The 27,195-nt window shown below is 26.6% G+C and overlaps 1 protein-coding gene across 1 annotated transcript; it reads left to right on the top strand.

Annotated features, from left to right (window-relative positions):
* The first annotated feature begins 7,157 nt into the window (after window positions 1-7,157).
* Window positions 7,158-11,219, top strand: LOC113868138 (cytokinin hydroxylase-like). The gene is made up of 4 exons (XM_027503702.1): window positions 7,158-7,440; window positions 7,731-7,960; window positions 8,648-9,259; window positions 10,794-11,219. Exons 1-4 carry the CDS (start codon window positions 7,158-7,160, stop codon window positions 11,217-11,219), a joined length of 1,551 nt encoding a protein of 516 aa, XP_027359503.1.
* The last annotated feature ends 15,976 nt before the right edge of the window (window positions 11,220-27,195 follow it).

Raw genomic sequence — 27,195 nt, 5'->3', positions numbered from 1 at the left:
AATTAACCTTAATTTTTGAAAATCAATTCATGCACTTCAACCGAAACTAAACAATGAATTGAATTACCTCTCAAAAATAAATCGAACGAAAACCTTCAGTTCATGATATTAATCAAAATGGAGAGAAATTCAAATATAAAATCTACAAACTGTTCTCATGAATGTTGCATTCCATTGATCCTTGAACTAGATAAATTAAACTACTCCTCCATGGATGGAAGCTCACGAAAATAATAAAAAAAAAATCTCTCTTCGAAAAAAAACAAAAAAAACCACTCCAAGAAAAACTCCCCCTCTTTTATTCAAATATGACTTTTCAAAAATCCAGCAACAAACTGTAACTTCCTCCTTGAAAATCACCCTGGAAGCACATCTGTTATGATTTTTAATTGATATTCCCTTCAAGCCATAGATGTTAGCTTCCAAATGCCACTAGAATGAGTCAAATCGGACATCTGTGGGCCAAGATATGACCCAAACACTACACTAAGGTCCAAAATCCACAATTTGCGTCTTCCAGCCCAGTTTTGGTCCAATTCTATTTCTAGATGCTATGATTCAGCCTTTAAATCTCCATGAGTGTTGTAGGCCCATTTCTTAGCTTTCAAATGCAATTGGAATCACTCAAATGCGATAACTATAGCCCGAGATATTACCTACACAATAAGCAAAGGTCAGAAGGCTCTAAAATCCGAAAATTAACAAAGTTTAGCAATTAAGCCCAATTAAGCCCAATAATATAAAACTCAGCCAAAACAATACAATTAAGCATAATTCACAACTAATTAGGCCTATTACAAAGCTATCACAAGTGTATAAAAATTCATTGATCACTTCATTATTTCCACTGTTGATCTTTAGTGCGCAATATAACTCGACATCTCCAGACATAGTCGTTGTGAACACATTCCACGACAAGCCTAGTTGTGCTTGACATCTTCATCTTGTAAGTGCAGTGATTCACAATGTGAAATCTGTTTATGACGTCTTGCACTTGTTCTTTTGTCAAGAAGCGTTGGCCAACAAATAGTGTTCCAGACGGATACACTATCGTTTTACGATCAAGGACATGGCCAAACTCAGAGTCATGTTCATGTATTTGACTGGAGAAGTCTAGAAAATATGGAGGTGAGTTATATAATGGTAATGATTGTAATGGTGTAATATTTGAAAGTGGGAGGGAATATTCTTCATCATTCTGCTGTTATGACATGATTTCATCTTTGTCCTCACTAAAAGGATCAAAGACTTCTATTGGGAGACCAACAATAGCATGTTCTTCAATGGGGGTTTCTTCAGGAGGCTAAGAGGGTAGGGTTTGCTCAAATGGCTGGGAGGGTATTTCATTGAGGTCCATGAATGGACTAGTTAAAAGTTGTGTGTAGGACTAAAGGTCGGGATTCATATCATATATTGAAAAAGATGGATTTATGGTTTCGTATGTTTGATAAGGTGAAGGTGAAAGTTGTGGTGCCTGGGTTACGTTTGTAACAAATGTAACATATAATTCTATACTTGATTAAAGTTTATTTGAAATGTAAATGTTGAAGAGTGCCTCGACGCCTTCATCATCGTTCAACTCAACACATGTATAGTTGTTAACCCTTGGGTCAAGTCTAATTGGTAGCGAGAATATATGGTTGCCACCTCTTCATTTTTGTCTCGGCGGAATTTTGTGTGGATGACTTTCTTGAACTTTTGTAGAGTCACTCCTCTCTTTAGATGTATCAATTTGGCTGATGGTAAGGTGAACGTGACTCCCTCATTAGGACATTGGTTAATGGCACCATCAGAGTGAAAAATGATATAGATTGAAGACATTTTTAGATTGAAAAAAGTGAATGATGAATAAGTTTAGAAGGAGAAGGTTCACAAGAATAAGGAACAAGCTTAGAAGGTTTAGGGTTTCAAAAGGACATCCTTATAAGGTGACCATGTTCTGCCATCCACGTTTTACGAGTGATGGTGACCACTCTATGACACTATTGGATTCCCTCTCATTCAAAGCTTCACAAAATTCGAACAAGCTTTCTCAACTCTCAAGTACTGAGTCAATGTTCTACCATCCACGTTTTACGAGTGATGGTGACTCCTCTATGACACCATTGGATTCTCTCTCATTCAAAGCTTCACAAAATTCGAACAAGCTTTCTCGACTCCTAAGTAATGACTCACTCATCAATCACAAAAATGTTATTGTCGAAGCAAAATGAACACAGGTTTGCCTTCATTGGTAGAACGGTAAGTTTGAAACATCATCGTTATTTATTTAAAATATAAATCAATTTTTACGTATAATGTTACTCACTAATTTGTTAATAACTGCAAGAAATTAAAAACATGATCTCATCTTTCTGTCATTCAATGCCAGAACCCAACCTCGTAATTGTTTTTATTCTTGAACAACTTGATTTTGCTGGCAAAGCTAAGGCATCTTAAAGTGGATCAAGCACTGATGATAGCTTTGATCGAGAGATGGAGACCTGAAACTCACACATTCCATTTTTCAACTAGAGAGTGCACTTGCACTTCAACTCGGGCTAAGAGTTGATAGATTACCAGTCATTTGTCCAACAATGTTTGGCTGGGAGGATGTGTGTGACACATATCTCGACAGTGTGCTAGTCAAGGTAGAAACACTTATTGGCTCTATGGTGAAACTGAAGTGGCTAAGAAACAACATGTTGCCATTATCAGATGAACCATCTGAATAGCAAGTTCACGCCCATGTTAGAGCATATATATTGGTTTTGATTGGAGGTGTTTTGATGCCTGACAAAACAGGCAACAAAATTCATCTTATGTATTTAGCTTTATTAACTAATCTTAGAAGAATTAGAAGATATAGTTGGGGGTCTGCTTGTTTAGCTAGATTGTACAGGGAAATGTACAGGGCTACAGATGTCGAGAGTAAAAATATGGGTAGTTGTGCATCACTATTAATGTCTTGGGCATGTTATCAGATGCCATATATTGCGTCAATTTCCAGTAATCTATCAACATACCCTCTTCTGTGCAGATGGAGCAGGGGTAGAGTCCTCAACTTTCGGAATAGACCTCACAATGATGTTGTGAAGTACAGATCAATGTTTGACCACATTAAGCTAATCAAGTAAATCTTCATAACTAAAATTTTAAATTTTTTCTTGTTTTATTTTGTTTTACATATTATCTTAATTAATAAAGTTAAATTTATTTGTAGTTCTTATGAGCGCCATATCAAGAGTTGCAAACATCAATGCCTATGGAAGCATACAAAGATATCCAAATATAGACTTCATGTACCGCCATCCTTTGTTTTGCGATTGTTGAATAGCACCAATCAGATAGAGTCAAATTACAGTTTCGGCTCTTACAAGCAGTCTCTTCTCCACCTAATAATTTGGATGATCTCCACACAATTGACATGAAAGGAAGACAAGATAAAAATTGGATCACAAGACATGCTCAATGGATCAATGTGTGGAACAACAGACGTGACCTGACATTAACGGGTCATCCAATGTCAGGTCCATTGTGTCACACACGAGATTACATGGAGTGGTACATTGTCAATTCTATCTATTTTTTATCTGTGTCACCACTATTACAAGATCCAAGGAGGAACCACTAACAGTTATGGACTACCACAACATTTGCGATCGATACAACTTTCACACTGTCGTATCACGAGACTACATCAATTCCTCCACCGGATATCACATCAAATACAAATATAATGGAAAGAAGACATTCATTTGCAACAACTTTGGAAGATTTTTTTACAAACTTATTTGGAGTTGATTTTACAACTCCATCTTCAGTACAGAGTTACATGCAGTCTTTTTACCAACTGGATTTTGCTAATAAACCTAGTAGTTCCTCAGCTGCATTCCAACAACAAGACCTTGATAATCTTTCACAAGTTCATCCTGAATTTCCACAGCAACAACCATAACAACAAAACCCAGCACGTAACAGACGTCACCCTCGTTGTAGAACTGGACATTATTACGGAGATAATGATAGTGAAAATAACTAATGAATGTTGTTATCAATATTGGGTCAAGTGTTGTTTTTTATTAAATATTTAATGAATTATGATTTCTTTTATATATATATATATATATATATATATATATATATCTACATCATATTCTTTATTCATTTTATTAATATTAATAACAAATTTTATATCCAAAATTTATAGCCATAATTTTAAAAATTAATTAAGTATATATTTTAATAAACATATAAACAAAATATTCTTCATTATGTTTATTTATCTTATATACAAATTTTATGTTTTTAGAATCAAATACTTATTCAAAATAATATTATCATATTAATATTAAAAATCCATAACACAAATTTCCATATTCAATAAAATATATCAACATAATATTCTTTATTATTTCACATAATATAAAAATATAAATATAAATTAAATAATAAAACTTATTTTATTATTTAAAATTAACTAAATATTTATTAAATTTCATAGTATATAAATATATAAACATAAAAATATATATAAAAATTATTTTATTATATAAAAACAAAAAACCAAATTTTAAAATAAAAAAATATTACAAGTCAGAATTTGATCTTCAAAGACAAAAATTCTGTACAGGTACAGTAAATAGGTCTAATTGAATAATAATATAGAGGCTGAGTCTATTTATATATATTTTTATTTTTTAAAGCTCTTTTCTGTTAAAAATTCTTAAATCCCCTGTATCAATAATATTATATAGCCCAGAAAATTGAAGTCCGTGTGAATTGGACTCTCATGCTTTTGTTGAACATACTGCTACTTACGAAACCGATGACTAATGCTTGCACACTCAACATACCATTGAGTAATTCATGACTTCATGCTTCTCTTCCTTTAAAGCAAAATATAGTGGAGCTTCAATATATGGGTCCCCATTTATATATATAATATTATTACTAGTAAACCACTCTTATTTACGTTCACAGTAATACACGGATCACCTACGTTTTAATTTCATTAACGTGTATAAGCATTTTTATGTTAACCATGAATTTCATATTCATCATCAACGTTATAATAATAATAATAATTTCACACTCCCATTGAAACATTTATAAAGCATCGTTAGAAGCATGTCTCACTTTAAAACAAGAGGCCATTTTCGTTCCACGAGAGTAGAGTTTAACAGCTAGGCAAAGCTATAAGGAACAAGTACGATAATTATGCTTTTGCATTATTATGATGAATGTACTGTTTTCAATTTTAAAAAAATACCCTTATGATGATCAATTATTTCAGATATATTGATAATATTTTTGTTTTCAATTTGAACACAATAATAATTATAAGCAACAATTTTTCAAAACTAAATTTGGTGTCAATTGCAGAAGTATAAGATCTTTTCCATTCGTATTCTTCACCATGAAACAAGGTAAACTAAATTCTATGTTTTTAAAAAATGTGATATTAATGTTATTTTATTATCTGTCTTATCTGTGAGTAGGGACAAGTTGATTTTTCAGTTTAAGAAGATATTGTGGATCGATTATTAATGTATATGGTCTTTATGTGGTATTAACGTTGGACACATCAAATTGCACAGTACTGGACCCATATGAGCTCGATGAAATTCAATGAACCGTACATGCAAACCAATCATGCCTTTGTGATCAACAAATCACTCGGATTGTCCACCTTAAATTTTTGGACTGTGGACAGGTACACTCTTTATATGATCCATGCATTTTGATTTTTTTTATATTAAATTAAAATTGTTAAAAATATTTATTATTATTTATTGATGACGTAACTTGCATGTTAAAAAAAAAAATACCACTTCTTCCTCTTTAGGGTAAGATAGTTGTTGTATATGGTTGTTTTTATTTTAATATTTTAAAAAATAAAAATCATTAAATAAAGAATCTCGAAAATTTGTTCGTATTTAAATATTGTTGCGAGCAGATTTGTATTTGTGCAGTATACCCTACTCCTTTAAGTTATCCTTTTCTAATTAACTAAAATTTATAAAATCAAAATTAGTAATTATTTTAAAAATATAAACCAAATTGAAAAATATAAATTAGTTAATTTTAATTTGGACCGGAAATTTTCCGATTTTCATGCGCGTAACATACTTCCAATGGTTCTTGAATTTCAAATTCTTCTTTTGAATTTTTCTAGATCCTCATCACAATTTTTTTATGCATTCAATATAAACAGTGAAATTAATTTCCCAGTAAAATTCAAATTACATATGGGATGTATTGATGGTTTGAATTCTATATATATGATTCAAATACCGTATTAACTAATTTAATTAGAATTGAAAACAATTATTATAGGCAACGATGTTTTTTTCCTTCTAATTTTTAACTTCATTATACTTTAATTAAGAACTCAAGCTCGAAACTCTTAATATACTCACTCCTCTCTCTCTCTCTCTCTCTCTCTCTCTATATATATATATATATATATATATATATATAATAAAAATACTATTATTTAAAAAATGATTTGTTTGGCAACTTTTTTTAAAAAAATAATTTTTAATTTTTAAAGTAAAATAATAAAAATTATTGTTTCATGATGTATTTTTTCAGCTATTCTAAATGATAAAAACATTTTCTTTTAAGAAATTTTTTCTTTCAAAAAATAGTATTTATTTGTTTTGTATTTTTCAAAACAAAAGAACTAAAGCACAAAGCACAATCAAACATTGATTTAATCACTTATTAATTTTCTATACTTCCGTATAGTTGTAGACCCAGTATCAAATTGATTTAAATAAGCTAAGGACAAAGTTGGAAATAGAATAGTGGTTAATTTAAGGAAAGGAAATGTGATTATTTTATTTGTTTTAATATTCCGACCAATTTAGATCCGTCCAAAAGAGGGCAAAGGGTGAGAAACACAAATATGAGTCTAAAAGGTCTAGCCGAGCATCCTTGGAAAATGTTCAAACATAGCTTTGGTCTTCTTCATTGGTCAAAAGCCACGCATTCTCTGCTTTTGCTATCTCATGCCTCGCTCTATAAATACCCCCATTTTGCACTTTGCTCTTGCATAACAAACGCATAGAATTTGAGCTATTAGCTTTTATAAACAGCTTAAATTCTGAAATCGTAACATAGATAACCAAAAGCTTAAAGTGTGTGTGTGTGTGTTAGAGAGAGAGAGAGAGATGGAGATGTTATTGTTACCTGGAGCACTTGTTTTCTTTGCTATATTAGCTCTCTTATTCCTCTTGAAACTAATGTTTTCTTGGTGGGTTTCACCTCTCCGGAAACATCTTAAGCTTAAAAGATGTGGATTTGGAGGGCCACCCCCAAGTTTTCCACTTGGAAACATTCAAGAGATTAAAAAGAAGAATAGCGTTAGTTCTTCACAACATCGGTCCTCAAAGCCTACCCACGATATACACTCCACTGTGTTCCCCTATTTTTCTCGGTGGCAAATTTCTCACGGTAAGCTTTCCCTTATATTCATACTATATAGGTCATAGTGCGAACCCATGTAGTAAAAGATGGAGTATTTGTGGTTAACACATCGCACTTTTATTAAGAACCCCACGTCAAGTATAATAAAATGTTCATTCAGTACTTATGTGACTCTTTTACCTAATAGGTTAGTCTTTTAATCTGTGTTCTTCTTACTTGGAAAAGTCATAACACACACTGACTAAGATTATGAATAAAGCTTTATGCAAATCTCTACTAAGGCTAACGTTTACTTATATATATAATTTTTTTTGCAGGGAAGGTTTTCATCTATTGGCTGGGCACAGAACCCTTTTTGTACATTGCAGACCCAGAATTCTTGAAGAAAATGTCCACAGAGGTGATGGCTAAGAGATGGGGAAAACCGCGAGTGTTTAGAAACGACAGAGACCCTATGTTTGGAAATGGTTTGGTGATGGTTGAAGGCAATGAATGGGTTCGTCATAGGCATGTTATAGCCCCAGCATTTTCTCCAATTAACTTGAAGGTTTTCCTCTCTCTCTCTCTAGCTTGACATGTAAACTGACATAAAGAAAAGGTTTCATCATATTAAGTTTAATTTCAACTTGCAATCTTTGGATGACTTTAATTTCAATAATTAATATGACCATGATGGCATCCTAGCACAGATCGTCTACACGGCATCATGGTGAATCTTGAAAGTTTGGATACCATTTTTAAAACATTTTGAAAAGGTTGTGTTGATATGATCTTTATGTTTTAGACATACCAAATATGGAAATATAACACCTAATTCTCTGTTTAACTACACAAAATTAAATAAATAAGCCACCTAATTAGTACTAGTACTTTCTGAGAATCTACGACTCCATGGCCCACCGAACAAACTCCATTTCAGAGTTCATCACAAAATTTTCTTCTTTGATGTTAATTCAAAATTATAAGGACAAATTTCTTTCGTTGATCTTGTGTCCATTTAATTTTAAAATAATGTACAATTAATTTTGGTGAATTAATTTAAATCATTAAATTTGATTTAGATATATGTATCTAAATTAACCTAAATTGTATATTTTTATTTAAAAAACTCAATAATGATTAACTTTTTTAATTTAAAAACAGGGCTATTATGATATGTCACCAATGATTGAGGAAGAGTAAATTTTTTTATTTACGTTTCTGACATGTATAAGTTTATTGTGCAATATGATAGGCAATGGCAAGCATGATGGCTGAGTCTACAAATCAAATGATAGATAGGTGGATTACACAAATTAACTCCGGCAACCCAGAAATTAATGTGGAGAAAGAGGTTGTAGCAACGGCAGGAGAAATCATAGCAAGAACAAGCTTTGGCATGAAGGGTGAAAATGCAAAGGAAGTGTCTGAAAAACTACGTGCCCTACAAATGACACTTTTTAAGACAACAAGATATGTAGGGGTTCCATTTGGCAAGTGTTTCAACGTGAAAAAAACCCTAGAGGCAAAGAAACTTGGGAAAGAGATTGATAAGCTCTTGTTATCCGTAATTACAGCTCGTACAACATCAATCAAAAGACAAACTCAAGAAGATTTACTGGGATTGTTGTTGCAAGGAAACCATCAAGTTGAAGAAAAATCAGGGAAAACACTCACTACTAGAGAATTATTGGATGAATGCAAGACCTTCTTCTTTGCTGGCCATGAGACTACGGCTTTGGCTATTTCATGGACTTTGTTCCTTCTAGCTATGCATGAAGATTGGCAAATCCAGTTAAGAAATGAAATTAGAGAAGTGGTCGGTGATAAAGAACTTGATAACAACGTGCTTGCTGGGCTGAGAAAGGTAACATATACATACTCTCATTCACTCCTATGCATAGATCATGCACATATTATATTACACTACTATGAAAAAAATTAAATTTAGAGACGAGATTAAATCACTCTTTAACAGTAATATATTTAGAGAAATTTATTTTAAAAATTATGATTTAAAAATTTTTGGGATTGTTAAAAAGAGAGAATTTGAGATGATTTTTTTTCTCTAAAATATTTTGTTATTAATTTTATCGAAAAAAACAAGAACTAATATTTAGAGAGATAGTTTTGTAAATAATAATAATAATAATAATAATAATAATAATTATTATTATTATTATCAATAAATCCAGCACAAAACTATAGAAATTTTTTAAAGAAAGATTTTGTTATATATGGATCTTTCCTTTTCTAATGTTTTTCATCACTTATTTTATAAATGATCTATTTATATATAAATATATTGATGAATTCTTTTACCGATGAATTTATAGGAAAGAAAAAGATTGGACAGTAATTTTAAAGTGAAAAAATTTAAAAATTTAGAAATGAATTTATTTTCTTTCATATTTTAATTTTTGTATTACTGTCAATATTTACAAAGTATTTTGCTTGTTAGGTTAAATTTGCTTTGGTTTTCGAAGTATTTTGTTAAAGTTGGCAGTACAACTTTATAATTTATATGATCTTCCCACCACCGAAATTTTACATTTGTGCCATTGGTTTATAGGTTGATTTAGACCGTGATTAAGTTCTTAGAATGAAAGAAAGGGTTTAATTGACTTAATTTATTCAGATTCTCACCTTGACCATACTGTTATTGACCATATATGTTAGACACCATAAGTTTAACATTCCAGAACTCCTCTACAGCTTCGACTTTAGAGTTCAAATTATGGAATGGAGAGTTTGGATTGAAATTAGGGATTAAAAAAAAAAACAGAATTTGAGATTGTGGTTTAGGGCTGCATTTAGGACGTGTCTTGTCGCTAGTTGAACCATATTAATTACTTCGTCAACGTTCATATGTGAGATTCTGATGTGGGGTATAATGGTCTGGCAGTTCATGACGAACAGATAATTAAAATATTGAATGAAAATTTTGATGGCCCACACAAAACAAATTGAAGATAAAATTTGTGTGAAGCTTGCAACATCATCAGCGTCGTGTTGCTATGCAACACTGTAAGCACACTACTTTATATCTGTACCTATGAGTATGTAGCATGAAATAAAATACCACTTTAACACATGGCACTTGGTCACTGGATTGACTTCGGATCTTTGTCATTTTTTAATTCCTTTTATTTGTATTGTATCGCCAAAACCAGGTCTAATCAAATTTTTGCTAGCCGACTAAATATAAACACGAGAAAATCACAAAAGAGAAACATGCGAAGATATGAACTTGACCATAATTGAATTGAAAAATCAAGGAAATAATTTGAATAGTGATTTTGCTAATAAATTAAGTACTTTTATAGTCAAAATGAATTATGCATGATTTGCGTCCTTATATTAATTGAGATAACTTAAATGGGTATGCGTTGACCATGCAGATGAAGTGGGTGATGAATGAAGTTCTGAGACTCTACCCAACGGCACCAAATGTGCAAAGGCAAGCTAGAGAAGACATTCAAGTTGATAATTTAACAGTACCTAATGGGACCAACATGTGGATCGATGTTGTGGCGATGCACCATGACACGACATTGTGGGGAGAAGATGCTAACGAGTTTAAGCCAGAGAGGTTCATGAATGATGTCAATGGTGGATGTGACCACAAGATGGGGTACTTGCCATTTGGATTTGGGGGTAGGATGTGTGTTGGTAGGAACTTGAGCTTTATGGAGTATAAGATAGTCTTAACCTTACTCCTCTCTAGATTTAGTTTTAAACTTTCCCCAGGTTATAACCATTCACCTTCTATCATGCTCTCCCTTAGACCCACTTATGGACTTCCTCTCATAGTTCACCCCCTTTAAACCTAGTTTTATGTGCCTTCTTTCCTAATTAAGAACTTTGATTTAGTACTTATTTCGACCTGAAGAATGAATTTATGAAGACTCAACAAAATTTCTTATAAAGTTTTTTTTTAACTTATTTTAATACATTTCTTGATCATTAGCTTATCAAAATAATTATTTTTCAATTTTTTAATAAGTTACATGATAAAATTTATATTATATATATATAATATTAAATAAATACTTAATTAAGTTGCTCCTTCAATTATTTATAAATATTTGCATGATCTAAGAAGTATTTTTTTAGTTCTTAGATAATTGATGTATGATTCCGTGAAGATGTATTATTAAGAGAATGAATACGTTATACCTGGCTATGATCTTTTGGACTTTGTTTATTTCACACACATGGGTTGTCTGATAAATGAAATCAAAATCTAGCAAATTTCTAATACAAGATTTTAAATTTGACGATCTGCATAACCAAAATGAGTAAGGTAGGTAGGGATCGATGAGTTAAACATGAAGCGAAACAGAAAAATTTTCGTCGGTTGTCTTGTCACGTTGTGTCAAGATCTAACATGAAATGACGTAGAACATTCGGTGCGAATACAGCAATAGCACTGTGTAAACTACCCTCCCTATTGTTAGTCTTAGTTTCCCATGGATGAGGCTACTGATTCTGTGATATTGACATTGTTGCTCTATTTTCGACACCATCCAAGTGGCTATTGCCGTTAGTGGCACCCCTAGAGTTAGATTTATTCATTTTCAATGTCTTTATTATTACGAAGAAATATTGCAATTTTATATTATTTATGAGGGGTGGTGATTTCTTTGAGTCAAAGGAATTTAATGATTATAAGAATTAATGATTACAAAGGTAGACAGACCCAGATAAGGACCGGAGACCATACAAATAACACTAAATAATTGCAAGGTGTAAATACTTAATTGTGTCAAAATTACTTAAAGTATAAATTAAAAAGATATAAGATCATGATATAATAATTAGTATTATTTTTTCATTATTTTGAAGAATGTTCAAATCAAAAGAAAATCTAAAAGAATTTATGTGTTCTTCTTTTTAATAATAAAAAAAACAATAAAGTGTATATTTAACTTTCTCTTGATCATTTGAAAATAATCAATATGTAGGTACACCAGAAAAGTTTTGGTATGATAATTTATTTAGTAAAGATCACACAATTTAACACATTAATAACATTAAATATTATAATTTTTTATAAAAATTATAATTTATTAATTTTTATTGTGTGTGTTTAAATATGAAATGTAAAATTATTTAAAATTATATAAAAAGGAAAAACATATCACTTAACTATATTTTAGAAATGTCAAAGTAAAACAAAGAGTAAAAAATGGATAGTGATCCTTTTACTTTTAAATAATGAAAAAGAAAATATGGTACTGAGTATATAAATTGGTGGGTTTTTTTTTCCTAGTGTTATTCCGTATAATTTTGAGGAACTGATTTAGCAAAGTGAAGATCTATGAAGACAAAAGGAAAGTGGAATATGGAGCATTGTATGCTGTTGAAATAACTAAGGTAAAAAAATTAGTTCTTCATTTGAGTTTAATAACTAAATGATAAAATTTAAGTAAATAATAATAATAATAATAATAATAATAATAATAATAATAAACACGATTATGAATATGAATATAATAAAATAATAGAGGATAGAGTGAGAAGAAATATGTATAGGCTAGTTCAATTGCAATTCATAATCTATGTCTAATAATACTCATGTAATTGTTTGAGGGTTTTTTTTTTTTCTTTTCACTTTATGTCAATTTTTTTGCTCACAAACACTCCTATAAACCTTTCTCTATCTTAACATAAAGAAGAGTGGTGATTTCTTTCTCCAAGAACATTACAAAAACCTTTTTATAGACCTACAATAAAGTATACATTGGTTTCTTTCTCCAAACACAACTCTAATCAACATGTAGTTGTTACTATTTCTCCTAATATAGACCTAAATTATTTAGTTAATTTTATTATTTGTATAGTTACTATTTTACCTAGTAACTACTATTATGGTTGCTCATTCTCATTGATTGTATATTTATGATATATTCAACACTAATCAACATTCTAACCAGTGATATAATTAGAATAACAATTACTATCAAACCATTCTAATCACTATCCAACACTATGATCAAATCTTACCAAAATAGATATAGAAATTTAAATCAAATTATCCTTAAAGGATAATTACATCCATTAAGTCAATCAATTGATTTATAAAAAAATAATTGCATATATTTTTAGCATCAAACAAATAATCACATTTACATATCACATGTGCTTCAATTGCACACTCATAGTCTAAACATAACAAATCGAACAATCAAAAGAACTAAGAGGGGGGGGGGTGTAAATTGATTCTGAGTTAAATAGCAGGAAAATATAAAATTAAAATAAATAAAATAATAACAATATGAACATAATAAAATAATAGAGGATGGAGAGAAAAGAGATGCATATAGTAGATGTATCCCAATTTAGTGACAACACATATTTTCAATTCTCAAGCAATTGCTTAAACTTGCTTCATTTCACATTGAGTTTCTATTTATAAGTATTTTGACAAATATTTTCTTCTACCTTAACTCAAAGTCAAAGTAGAGTGTATAGCAATTTCTTTCTCTAAGGACACCACAAAATCTTATTCTGTCTCCACCCAAAATATAGTAATTTTGATCAAAAGAAAATTTCTAAAATGCTGTCCATTTAAAGCTTCAATGAAAGTCAAACTCTCTCAAGAGTATAATAACATAAAAATATAATCTCATGTATAGATTAAATTCATCTTCAAAACATAATAACCCAACATTATGCCTTTATTTGGTCAGAATTGTAGAAATAAGCGTTTGTTGGATAAATGTGATTTTCTGCTTGAAAGTGTCAGAGTGAAAAAAGTCTAACTACTATCCTGGAGTTGCATTCTGGAGGGCACGTGATATATGTTAATTTTTCAAATTAGTGTAATAACCCATTAATGTGTCTGAAAGGGTGAAACTTATTAACAAGGGGGCTTGAAAGTGCATGGATTATAGTTATTTCTTACACTGTTAATTAATTAAATGGATGTTTCTCATTATTTTATTTTCTTCAAATAAGCTTAATTTGCTTTTGAAAAATTAAAAAACTATAAGAATATGTTCCTTTTTATTTTTAAAAATATTATAAGAATGATACAAAGGCATTTTCATACATATATCATTGCTCTTTCAATAAAATCCAGGATTATAAAGTGTGCATATATATGAAATATTACTTAAGAATTCTCATTTACAAACGGAAAAAGGTGTTAAATTTGCTTTCATTTACATAAATTTTATTTTAAAGAATTATTTTATTCGTAGAAACATGAGTCTATTAATAATATAATGTTTTATCCTATTGTTGTATAACGATGAAGGCTAATTCAATGTCTATATCACTTGCATGATTGTGATGCAATTGGGTTATGTATGATTTTATTTCTTTTTGTTACTTAATCAGAATATCATCTAATTTGAGCATTGAAATACCTTCTACGTGTAACCATCACAATACGTTGGCCACGACTATTGGAAAGGAGCAATACCACCATGAAGGAATTTGATCAAAACAAGGAGTTCAAAATAAACTAGTATTATACCAAAAATGGTTACATTACGATTGATGAGTATATATGCTCTTCATTTTGAAGTATCTATCCTTATATACTTCCTAGGTCAACTTTACCGGTTACTTATTAGGTGGTGCATATATCACATCACCAATATATATAGTTGTCAACCTTAAGGACCCACATGTTTTAGTTTATTCCAAATTAGTGTGATAAATCTTGGTGGTTGTTAATGTAGGAAAGAAACCTAATCCTAAGAATCGTCACCATCATTGCCTATTGGTATCTATTGACCAAATAGCATTGATCTCATCCTATCAACACAGATTCTGATTCATCCAACTCTATATTCATCCTGGCTACTCTACACCAATTTAATTTCTTCAACCCCTTTTAAAACCTTTTTTTTTTTTTATTAATTTGCACTGAAAAATGTCCATTCGGCCACATCACAAATTGAACATTGTCATTATTTGCGTGTTGAAAACTCAAGCTTATATCATAAATATCCCTACGGGGTACTGGTCAAAACGAGGATCCATCGTTCCAATATGATGTTAGTCCAATACAGGGACATGTAATTAGATGTAATCTATTCAAAAATTGCATGCTATATAGTCCATGCGTAGAAGAGAAACTGCAACTATGGCGTACATTAATGATACTAACTTTTGCTTTTCTTTATTTGTTTCATATTATTGCCGCATATATATGCAACAATATATGTATACATATAAAGTTATCTTAAAGTAAATCCTTAAATAGGGAGAGAGAGACCAATTAACCCCATCCTCGGTTTCAAACCTTCTTCTAACTTTAACCTTCATTCAAAGACGTGATTCACATAAAAGGCAAGAACTTGGAAATTTTTGAAATGGTTGTTTTCTTTTTGGAATATGGAACGAACCATTCAACGCCAAAGAACAAAATCGTATGACGGCGTTTCATATGAATTTTGCTTTCTATTATTAAATAAGCGACCGTAATGCCGTAGAAAAACAACATTTACCTCTTACTGGGTACGGTTTTGACAAGAATGTAATGAAGTTGAATGTAGAAATTCACATCTATATCTCAATATAAATATGGATTGACTGAAAGTAAAAAATTATAGGTGTCGGCATAAAGTTTAATATTATAATTTTTTTGAAAAGGAAAACAATACCAACAACAATATATAATATCATAAAATTTAATCACATAAATCATATTTACAAAATTTTATATCAATTTAAATTTTTTATACCTTATATATATATATATATAATTAATGAAATTGTTATAAGATTTAATATTCTCAAAAATTTTAAACCATGATAAAGTGTATTCGTCTGCTGTAGTGAAAGAAAACATAAACTCTTTCAATATCATTCTCATAGAAATTATATTTATAAACACTTATTACTATTATTTTTCAAATGTTAAGTAATTCTTCAAGTTGGGAATTTTATTATTGAAAAAAGCTCAAAATAAAAATTCAAGAGTTTAAAAAAACAAAAAATGAAGAAAACATACAGTGAGTTTAAATATGAACAAATATTTGGACTTTTGCTTCTTTATATAATTATCTAATTTTATCCTATTCAATTATGTTATAGTAATTATTCATCATCTAATTAATTTTTTTATTATCCGATAATCATAGAATAATAATATTCTTCTTCTTTATATGTTATTAATAATATAAAAAATAACTAATAAATAAAAAGATTAAAAAATATTAGATTTGTTAAACTCAAATAATTGATTAGAACTTTAAGAGCTAAATTAGTTACATCATAAGAATCTACTTTAATCTTATAACAAAGATATTTAGTTACACATAATCATAGCAACAGAAACACAAGAAACTAAATATCAAACATCTATAATAAGTAAAGAAAAATTGTTATAACATACACGTTCTAGAAAGAAAAAAAAAACCATAAGCATTATGATGTAAAGTTTCACATATTAGAGATCCCATAAAGGCAACAATCAAAGAGAGAATGAGACAACTTTGTGTGGTGAAAATATATGTGAACGGGGATGTTAGGGTTTTGCATAAAACAAGTAGAGAGCAAAAGAAGTAGATGTTTATATGAACAAAAAACAGTTATCCTTAAATTCTTAAAATTTTCTTTTTTAATTGGTGCTGCATGGCCCAAGAACCTCACATGCTCCTCATAAGTTTGTCCTGGATAGAGAGTGTTGCAACTCTATTATTTTTATCACGGGACATGCTAGAATAGAGTACAAGTGTTGCAACAACGTCGCAACTGGATGACAAACATTTTTAAAAAAATATTAATTAAAAATAAATGGTTTTCAAAAATTAGAAAAGTTGATACTAAAGTTTATTTTAAAAAAAACTTTAAATTTTTTTTTATAAAATATGATCTTTAAAACTAGAAATGAACTCGGAAATCATTTACACGTGAGGAAAGTATTAATATTTTATAATATTTGTTTAAGAATAATTATCTTAAATTAATTGTGTAAATTCTTTATAATTTTAAAAATATTTATATAAGACATAAATATTAATTATTATCATTTTATTTTTAAGAGAGAGGGTTCATTAACTAAAATAGTAACTGATATTTAAAAAAAATTATTTAAAAATTATTTTAACTTGACGAGTTTGATTATCATTCACACGTATCTTCATGTGTAATAGGAAACTATGTAGTTCTATCTAAAGTATTATAAAAAAAAATTAAGACAATATAAGTTATACATAAATTATTTATAACACATTTGATAATAGAAGATAATGTAAATCACATATCAGTATTAAAAAATATTATATGTGAAATAATTTTAAGTGATTAAATAATTTATTAAGTTAGAAATGTCATTTTAGACCTTAATTACTAAAATAATTATTTAAGTCATAAAAGAAAGAAAAATATTTACACAATGAAAAGTATATTTCAGTTAACTAATACAAATAATTATTTAATGAATTAAAATTTAAAATTAATTTAATTTAAAATATTCATATTATATGAGACATAAAGTGATGTTGAAATACATTGATCTTGACAATTTTTAACACATAAAAGTAGAGTCATTACACATTAATATTATAAATCGTTGCAATAATTAAGTGAAGTAATTTTAATTAAATTGAAAATTAAGTTATTTTAGATAATTAAGAAGAAGAAATACCTAAAAGAATATGTTTTGATAAATCAATAAAATAACTATTTAATTATATAAAAATAATTTTAACTTAATTGAATAATTGATAAATTAATTGTTTGATAATTAAAAGGAAAAATATTTAAAGGAATATATTATGGTTAATAAAGTAAGTATTCATTATATTAAAAATAATGTATTATTAATTTGTTAAAATATTGATATATCACGTAAGACCTAAGATAATATAAGTATACATAGGTCTCGACAATTTACAATGCATAAAAATAGATATACTACATATTAATATTATAGTTTTATAATTATTTATTGACAAGTGTACTAGTTAAAAAGTAATAAAAAAGGGTTCTCAATTGACTTATAAGAATATTGTTTCACAAATATTATTTTTAATTACTAAGACTATTATGATTTAATTGTTTAAATATAAATAGTGCGCAAGAGAAAAATACTTAAATTAAAAAGAGTAATTAAATGGAAAGAAAGTAGCATAAATTTTAACATGAATATATTTGAGATGAATCTAAAGTTTTTAGATTCACCTTTATACTTTTTATCTTAACTTTTAGTTTAATTCTAATTTCAGTTTCCTTTATAACTGTCAATTGTTCATACTAAAACTATTAGTATCTAATGGTTATACAATATTAATATTCTTTTTATAAATTATTTCTCTTTATGGCTATGCAAGACAAAAAGAAAAGAGAGAAAAACATAAATAGTCTACTAGTTTATTAATTTAATACTTAATAAAAAGAAAAAAATTAAGTTTAATCCACTTAATTCTTTGTCCCGTTTGAAATTATAGTTTCATTAAATGCATATAGTACATTCACTTACTATACAATCAATTATGACGTGTTAAGAGTGATTAAATATAAACACAATAAAAAAAATAATCTAAAAAGAAATTTTTAATTGTCATTAAACATAAAAATTATATAAAGTATACAAAGAATTCATTATAATTCTATATATAAATTTAGATACTTATAATAAAATAAAAATGAAAAACTATTGTAAAAAAATTCATATTCATTAAATACATACTTTAAATTACTTACAATATAAACAATTATAATATATTAAGAACAATCAATTTTAAACATGTAGATATAAATACACTAGAATAAAATAAATCTAAAAAGAAAATTACAATTATTATTAAACATAAAAATCATATAAAATATACAAAAGATCCGTCATAACACTAATTATAAATTTAACTACTCATAATAAAATTAAGAAAATAATTTAAAAAAATTATATTAATTTTAAAAAGAATAAAAACTAAAGAAATTTAAAAAAAAAAAAGAAATAAGAATAGATCCTGTTTTAAATATATACTTTTGATCCTTTACTAAAACTAAGAAAAGTATCATAAGTCTTGATAATAATTTTCACTCTCCAATCAGCTTAAAAGTTAGTTAAAAAATTGTCTCACATGCCCTAATTATTTTTAAATAGAGTTCTTTATTCTTTGAAAATCTCTAAAATACTTTCTTAATTTACTAGTAATCTTCTCATGTAAACTATAATAAATAATAATAAAATTAATAAAATTTTTCATAAAATACAAATTAAATATATAAAAATAAGTTATAACAATACCTTAAAATATATACATATCAATAATGTTATTTATTTATTATTATAATTTTATATTGTAATAATATTTTATATTTTTTAAATATAGAATATGATATTACGATTAAGACGTTAAACTTTATAAAATGAAAAGGTAATGCAAAAATATCGTCAACAAGAATTCTTTTTATTGAAATAAAAATTAGATGTGATTAAAATCATCTATTTTTAAATAAGAACTTTTAAAACCAGTAATAAAAAAGTTGATGAAATAAAAAAGAAAATACACTCAATTATTATTTTCTCTTCATGCTTTCCTAATTTATTTTATACATTAATTTTTTCTATTTAAAAAAATTATATAAATTACGAAATATAATTATTCCTTCGTTAATAATTTTTTTCTTATACTACTTAAATAATTAATATTTTATAAAATAAATATAAAAAATAATTAATATTATTTTAAATTTTGCATAAATAAATAAATAAGAATAGAAGTAAAGTTATCCAAACTATATTAAAATGGATCAACAATTGTAAGTTGTTAACATTTGTGTGAAAAATAGTCTCTTTAGTTAATTTTTATGTTTAAAAAATAATAGTTATTTTATAATTTTGAAGTAGAATTAATTTTTAATTTTATTCTTAAGATAATTATTATCTCAAAATTTATTTTTATATTTTTATTTATTGTAAAAATAAATTTCTAATACTTTTAATAAAAAGAAAATAACTGAATATATTTTAATTTTCTGTATCAAAATGTTAAAACGATTATTTTCAAATGCAGAAGGAATAATATTTATTATCCTCAATTAGTGTATATATCCACATTTTGTAGAAAACAAAGAAAGATTAAAGGTTGGCGAGAAGTGAAACAGTTGAAAAGTACGGTCAATGCTGATAAAACTCGTGCCTTCGATCTTGTGAAACACGAGATAAAAATAAAATTATTTTTAAAAATAAATATTTTTTAATTTTATAATAAAAAATTATAAATTAGAAGATAATAAAAAACTTATATAAAAAATTAATTAATTAATAAATAATAATTTTTATCTCTAAAAAATAGAACAAAATTAACAAAAAAATAAATAAAATTTAAACCAATTAAAACAACAGAGTATTAATTTACATATTATTTTCAATCAATTTGAATTATAAAAATACATATAACTGATTATAAAACAGATTAATCTTATTAAATATTTTATTTTCTAGACAGTAATCTTATTTATAATATAAAAATTGTTTTCTTTTACATTCATGCTTTGCTTTAAGGTATTTTAAAAAGATTTACAGATAATTAGACTTTAATTTAATTAAAAAATTATAATTAAATATAAATTTACAAAATATTTTATCAATATGAAAATAAAATTTACTTATGTTTTTAATCCTTATACTTTAATTTACGTATGATTTTGATTTTAAATTTTTTATTATTTAAATAAATTTTTTATTGGAAAAATACGATAAAGGTGTGACATATTATTTATTAATTTTTTCTTTATTAAAAAATCATTATTTATTAATATAGATTGATATTAAATTTAAAGTTAATATTAATTTTTAAAAAAAATAATTAAAAAGTAAAACTCACATTATCCAAAATATTGAATGTAAGTTTTTTCTATAAAATATTTATTGATGAAATCATTGTTTACTTTTGGTTAAACAAAATATTATTGTATGCATCACAGAGGATGTTCAAGGCCAATCATTCAATTCAAACCTTATACACACCATTCAACCTTACATAATATAACTAAGCCTTTTTGTTTGTCAAAAAAATTGTACATTAAAAATACTCTCTCCGTCTCAAATTATTTTTTATTTTTATTTAAACAAATACATTAATTATTTTAAACTTTAGATGTGTGTCTTGTACTTTAAATGAAATAAAATAAAAAGCAATATTATAGCAATAATTAGTATTAAATAAATTCATTTTAATTTTTTTAAAATAATATTTAAAATTTAATGATATTTTTAATGGACAAATAAAATTATTGTTAACATTTTATTATGATAATATCCGCTTTCTATATTTAATTAGAATTCATCTTCATCAAGCAATGGCATAGATTATTTTGAGTTTATCTTTTTCAGATGGTAGATAAAATTTCTCTAAAATTAATTATGAACTTTTCATAAAATCAATTTAATAAAATTATGCAATAAATTTCTTGATTTATATTTTTTATTATACTATTTATTACTAGATTTTCTTAACTTTTAAACTACTCAAAAAATATAAATATTTTATTTATTATAATGAGATTTTTTTACGAAAAAAAGATATCAATAAAAATGATAATTAATATTATCTTAAACTTTTAATTTATTTATCTTTGTACTAATAAATAAAAATGAAAATTGTACACATTTGTCCATTCTAATTTAGGATTCTCTCACCAATTTAATAGCTTTTTAATTTTTAATTTGTAATAACATAAAAATCCAACACACATCCCAATATCATAATAACAAAATTCCAACAATGTACAGATTTCAAAGATAACCAAAGTTAACAATACCTTTCAGATGTTAAATGTCAATAACTTTTAAATATCAAATAACAAAGTTAACAAAACTGTGCCATGATATCTAAGCTTCAATTTATGTGCATGAAAATAACAAAGTTAAGAAGTAGTAGCAAAAACAGCATCAAAAGCTGACTTAAGGTCATCATTTGGTTTTTATTTATATTACAATAAATTATATTAAGTTTTTATTCATTTAAAAATGTGTCTTTCTTTCTCCACCGTAATCATATTATGTCATAATAACATCCGAGGAATTTTTTTATTTATTTACCTTTACTTTCCAATCATCACTATTTAATTTATGTTAACTGATCATAGATGTTTGGAAAAATTCAATACCCTTTTAAAGAGTAAGAATTTAATTTTGGTGCACTGTGAGTATAACTTTTTTTTTTATATTATCAAACAATTAAAATAAACTATGAATATTAATATTTATATTCTGACAAAAATTAACTATTCTTATAGATATGATAATTCACTGTTGAAGGACGAAATAAAAAAAAATTACACTAATGTTATATTTAAATTAACTTCAAAGATCAATGTAATTATTAAGATAAAATCTAATTTTCTTTTAAAAAAACACTAAAAGTACTACATTTAAGCTTTATTTGTTTGCATCAAGCATGCAAGAAAATTGTATTTTTAAAACAGTCAAAATAATAATTTATTGAATAATGGTCCTGCAATTACAAGCCAAGATCATAGATAAAATCGTCCTTCCTTTTAACTGTTACATCACATGAGATTCCAAAGGCACATATAGGGTCACAAAAATATAAAAAATAAATGAATAAAACCAATGAGTTATTTGAAGTATTGAAAAATAAAATAATACGATCCACTATACAACACCAACAAATATTAAGAAATAAACAATTAAAGTACATAATATTATAAATTATTTTAGAATATTTAACTAAAATTTATTTCAATAATTTATAAAATAAAAATCAATATTAAATTTTTACATACGTCATTAAAATAAAACATTGAATTTTATGAAAGAATAATATCTAAATACTCAATTAAGATATTATATTCAATTTTTTCCTTAAAAGAATAACACTTTTTTAGTCTTTTACATATGTTTTTTTTTTATTGCTTATATATTTTCTATCACTTTGATTTTTTACACAATTATTTACTCTCTTTTCTTCCTCATAGTTGACAATAACTTTAACTTTTTCTTTATGTTGTCAAATTAATACGGGGAAACCACAGTACAAAGGAAACTTTAGCAGCATCTTTCTAGTGAAATGGAAACTAGTCATCGTTAATTCGTGAAAAGTGTGGTTTGAAGATCTTCAGAACACGTGAAAAGCTTCCCAAGGATGAGATTAAGATTTATGAATCACAGTTAATGCATGGTCGTTTGCTTTGAAATTAAATCTAAAATTAATTTTTAATCATTAAATATATTAAAATACATGATCAACACCAATAATTAAGTCTTATTCTACTACTAATAAAGTTAATTATATAAATCACAAGATGTCATTAAAAAATAAAGAATCAAACTCTACTTTGGTATCTTAAACTGTGTAGTACATATTTTTATTAAAATAAATTGCATATTTTTATTTACTATACTATGAGAATTACGTTTTAACTTTTAATCAAATAAGCTCACACATGCATGTGTCATATATTCATAGTAATTAAAAGAAGACTTAATTGTCTTTTTAATTTTCATGTGATTTTGATCGTCTTAATTTTAATTATTTGTATTTAATATTTATAGTATTTTATTATTTAAATTAAAATTTTCATTCTTAAATAGAATATTGAAGAAATTAAATAAGAGCAAGTAAAATTATATCAAAACTAAATAAGATATGATACACGTGGTTTGTGGTTTGAATCGCAGTTGAACCAACTCCTTCACTCTGTTTGATAGCTAAAAATAATATTACAAGGAAGTTGACCAGTAAGTAAAATTCAAAATTTTGTGATTAGGACAATTTAATTTTTATTAACAAATATTTGTTAAACATCAATATTTTATTAAGGATAAATTTAGAATATTAAGAATATTCTAATCCGTTATAACTCTAAAAAAAATTTACAATATATGTTAAAGAAGTATTAATTCAATTCACATATATAATTAATCTTTTCAAATACTTTAATACAAGTTACTTTCAAGAATGATACTTAATAAAATTAAATATTTTACCAATAATTAACACATAATTATTAAAAAAAATATTATTCTAAAGTTAAATTATATATACTACTGTAAATCATACTATTAAATTTTACACTGTCTCGTACAAACTTTTAAGTAACCATACATGTATAGTTCTTAACTTCTTTTTATAATTATCTTGACGCATAATTAAATTAGAGTGTCACTTGCCTATTTGTTTAAATATCTATATTTTTACACATATTCATGTATTTTTGGTTCTGTATAGTTTATATATATTTTTTCTCTTATCTATGTCTTCTTGTATATGATTCTCTACACTACATTATTTTATCCAGTATAGTTCTTATTTTTTATTATCTCTTCAAGGACCATGTTTCTTACACATCGGAATCTACAGTATTCTTGACCAATATAAATAACATTATTTTAACCTTTTAATATACTTTATTAAACGAAATTTTATACACTTTTATATCAGTGAGGTTAGTGTAGAATTGATAAAGGGCTTTGATAATATATATATATATATATTCACTTTCTTTTACTGTTTTATATTTTATTTATCTTTTTTAATACAGTATTTGTTATATTTCTTAACTTTTTCCATTTTTTCTTCTCTTTTTTTTTAATACTCCTCTCACACAGTTACAGCACAGAATGGAGTGTAAGAAAAACATTACCCTTTGATATATTAATAAAGATTCTATTAATAAAATATAAAAGTATGGATGAATAAGTACTATTTTTATAAAATTTAATACAATCATCAGAGTTGCAATTTAGACAGTGTAACTGTTCCAACAAAGACGGAAAATGTCACAGTCACTGCTGCGTACAAGAACGACCATTTTTAATGTCACTCTCGGCGGCCTCAGTTTTTCACACTATTGGTCTGATAATAATTATTCAATAATGATATTTTTTTTCAGAGGGTCTATAATCTATATATCTGCGATAAAATTTCAAAAAACTATATTAAAAAATATTTAATAATTTAAATCTTCAATAAAATGTATTTACTGTGTTTATATTGTGTGTTTAATAACCCATCATAGACAGTATGGGAACACGAAACTAATTATAATGTGTACTGAAGGAAAATTAAAAATAGATTAAATATACAAATTAGCCTTTAAAAGTGATATTTTATTTATTTATTTATCTAAATGTGATACAATTTAAACCTCCGTAATTATTAATTTTGTTTATAGTTTTATTCTATTTTTCTCACATTTTGTGAGAGAAGAACCTAGACGCAAATAAGTTAACACGTTCACAAATTTAATTATACAAAACAAAACTTTAGAGCCTAAAAATAAATAGAATATCACTTTCAAAGACCAAGTTATATATTTACTATTAAAATTAAAATTTACATTACATAGAGTGATTTGGGATGCAACCTTGGATTTGACAATCTAGGGCTGGAAAACCATGGAACGCTAGCCGCAGGGAAACAGGAACCAGACACTTTCATTATCTCCCGTGTCGTTTCAAAGGTTCAATGTAAACATGCTGACTTCCAATTCCAAGCTTCAAAAACATAAGCGGTGAACTAAGCAAATTGACAGAATAAATAAAAGGAATTTAATGGTGGTGTTGGGGTGTTTTCTATTAGTTATTTTGTCGATCTAATGCAATGATTATGAAATAAAGGTTGGAAGCGGAAAGCAGTCAAAGAAAAATTAATTATCAACTATTTTTAACAATCACATAAAAGAAGAATAAACATATGTGGTGATAGAACTAGATGACGAATCAAATCACAGCATATTAATATGATGAGATTGTGGAGGACTAAACATAATAGAATCAAATCTCTGTGTCGTCATGAAAATCAATGGCCAAACCGCGATAAGTAATGAGACTTTTTTAAACTTATTTGCATTGCCTTGCTACTTGTCCTTGATTTAAATTCAAGCATTTTATAAATACAAAGATGAATAGACCTTACTTATTAACTTTACGTAAAACATCACTTTAAACGGTTAAATCTACTAACATGACATATTTTCCAGAGACCCCAGTGTGAACACCAAAATTTTAATTTAAAAATTTTTTATTTAAAAAAATCTGAATTTTAATATTACAAAAGGGGAATAGAAACAAAGAATTTTAAGAAAAAAATAAAAATTTATCTTAATAAAATAAGAAAAATTTAAAATTAATTCTAAAAAAAATAATACAAATAATTAAACTCTTAAACCAATGTTACTTTATACATAAAAAGAAATTTTTTTAAATTTTTGACATTTTATGAAAACTCTAACAATAAAAAGAGAAAGAAACCATGAAAGAGGGGTTCAAGAATTTGGAGGAGATTTTTCTGAAAAATATATATATAAAAAAAAGAGAGCTAGTAAAATGGAGGAAGAACAAAAAGTTAGCAAAGGACTTCAAAATTAAAGTTTCATCATGCATTTTATACATTTTTTCTTCTTCTTCATGTATATTAATATTTTGAATAAACATTTCATATATCAAATTAATTTTAAATAAATAATAATAATAATAATAATAATAATAATAATAATAATAATAAGCTTCACCATTCTTTATCTCTTTCTTTTCTCCAAACCACACCACCTTTAACAATTCAAATTTTTTTTTTTTTCATTCATTTTTTGTTTCTTTTTCTTTTCTTTTCCAAACCACCACTTCAAGCATCAAGACCCACCATCTCTCCACCCATTCCTTCATCCATCATCATTTTCAAACATAAAACTCACCATAAAAGCTCATTCCCTACCTTTCCTCTTTTCTCTTCCTTTTTCTTACACTAACCTCCACTACCCAAAACCATGGCTTTCATTAACCTCATCTCCACTCTTTCATAATTTTTTTGTTTTTCTTGGAGAAAACCACACTCCTAACCCTAAAGTCATTCTCTCTCAAATTTGAAA

The sequence above is a fragment of the Abrus precatorius genome, unplaced genomic scaffold (assembly GCF_003935025.1).
Source record: "Abrus precatorius isolate BTA unplaced genomic scaffold, Abrus_2018 Scaffold5, whole genome shotgun sequence".
NCBI classification, from domain to species: Eukaryota; Viridiplantae; Streptophyta; class Magnoliopsida; order Fabales; family Fabaceae; genus Abrus; species Abrus precatorius.
This window is presented reverse-complemented; position numbering and strand designations above follow the sequence as displayed.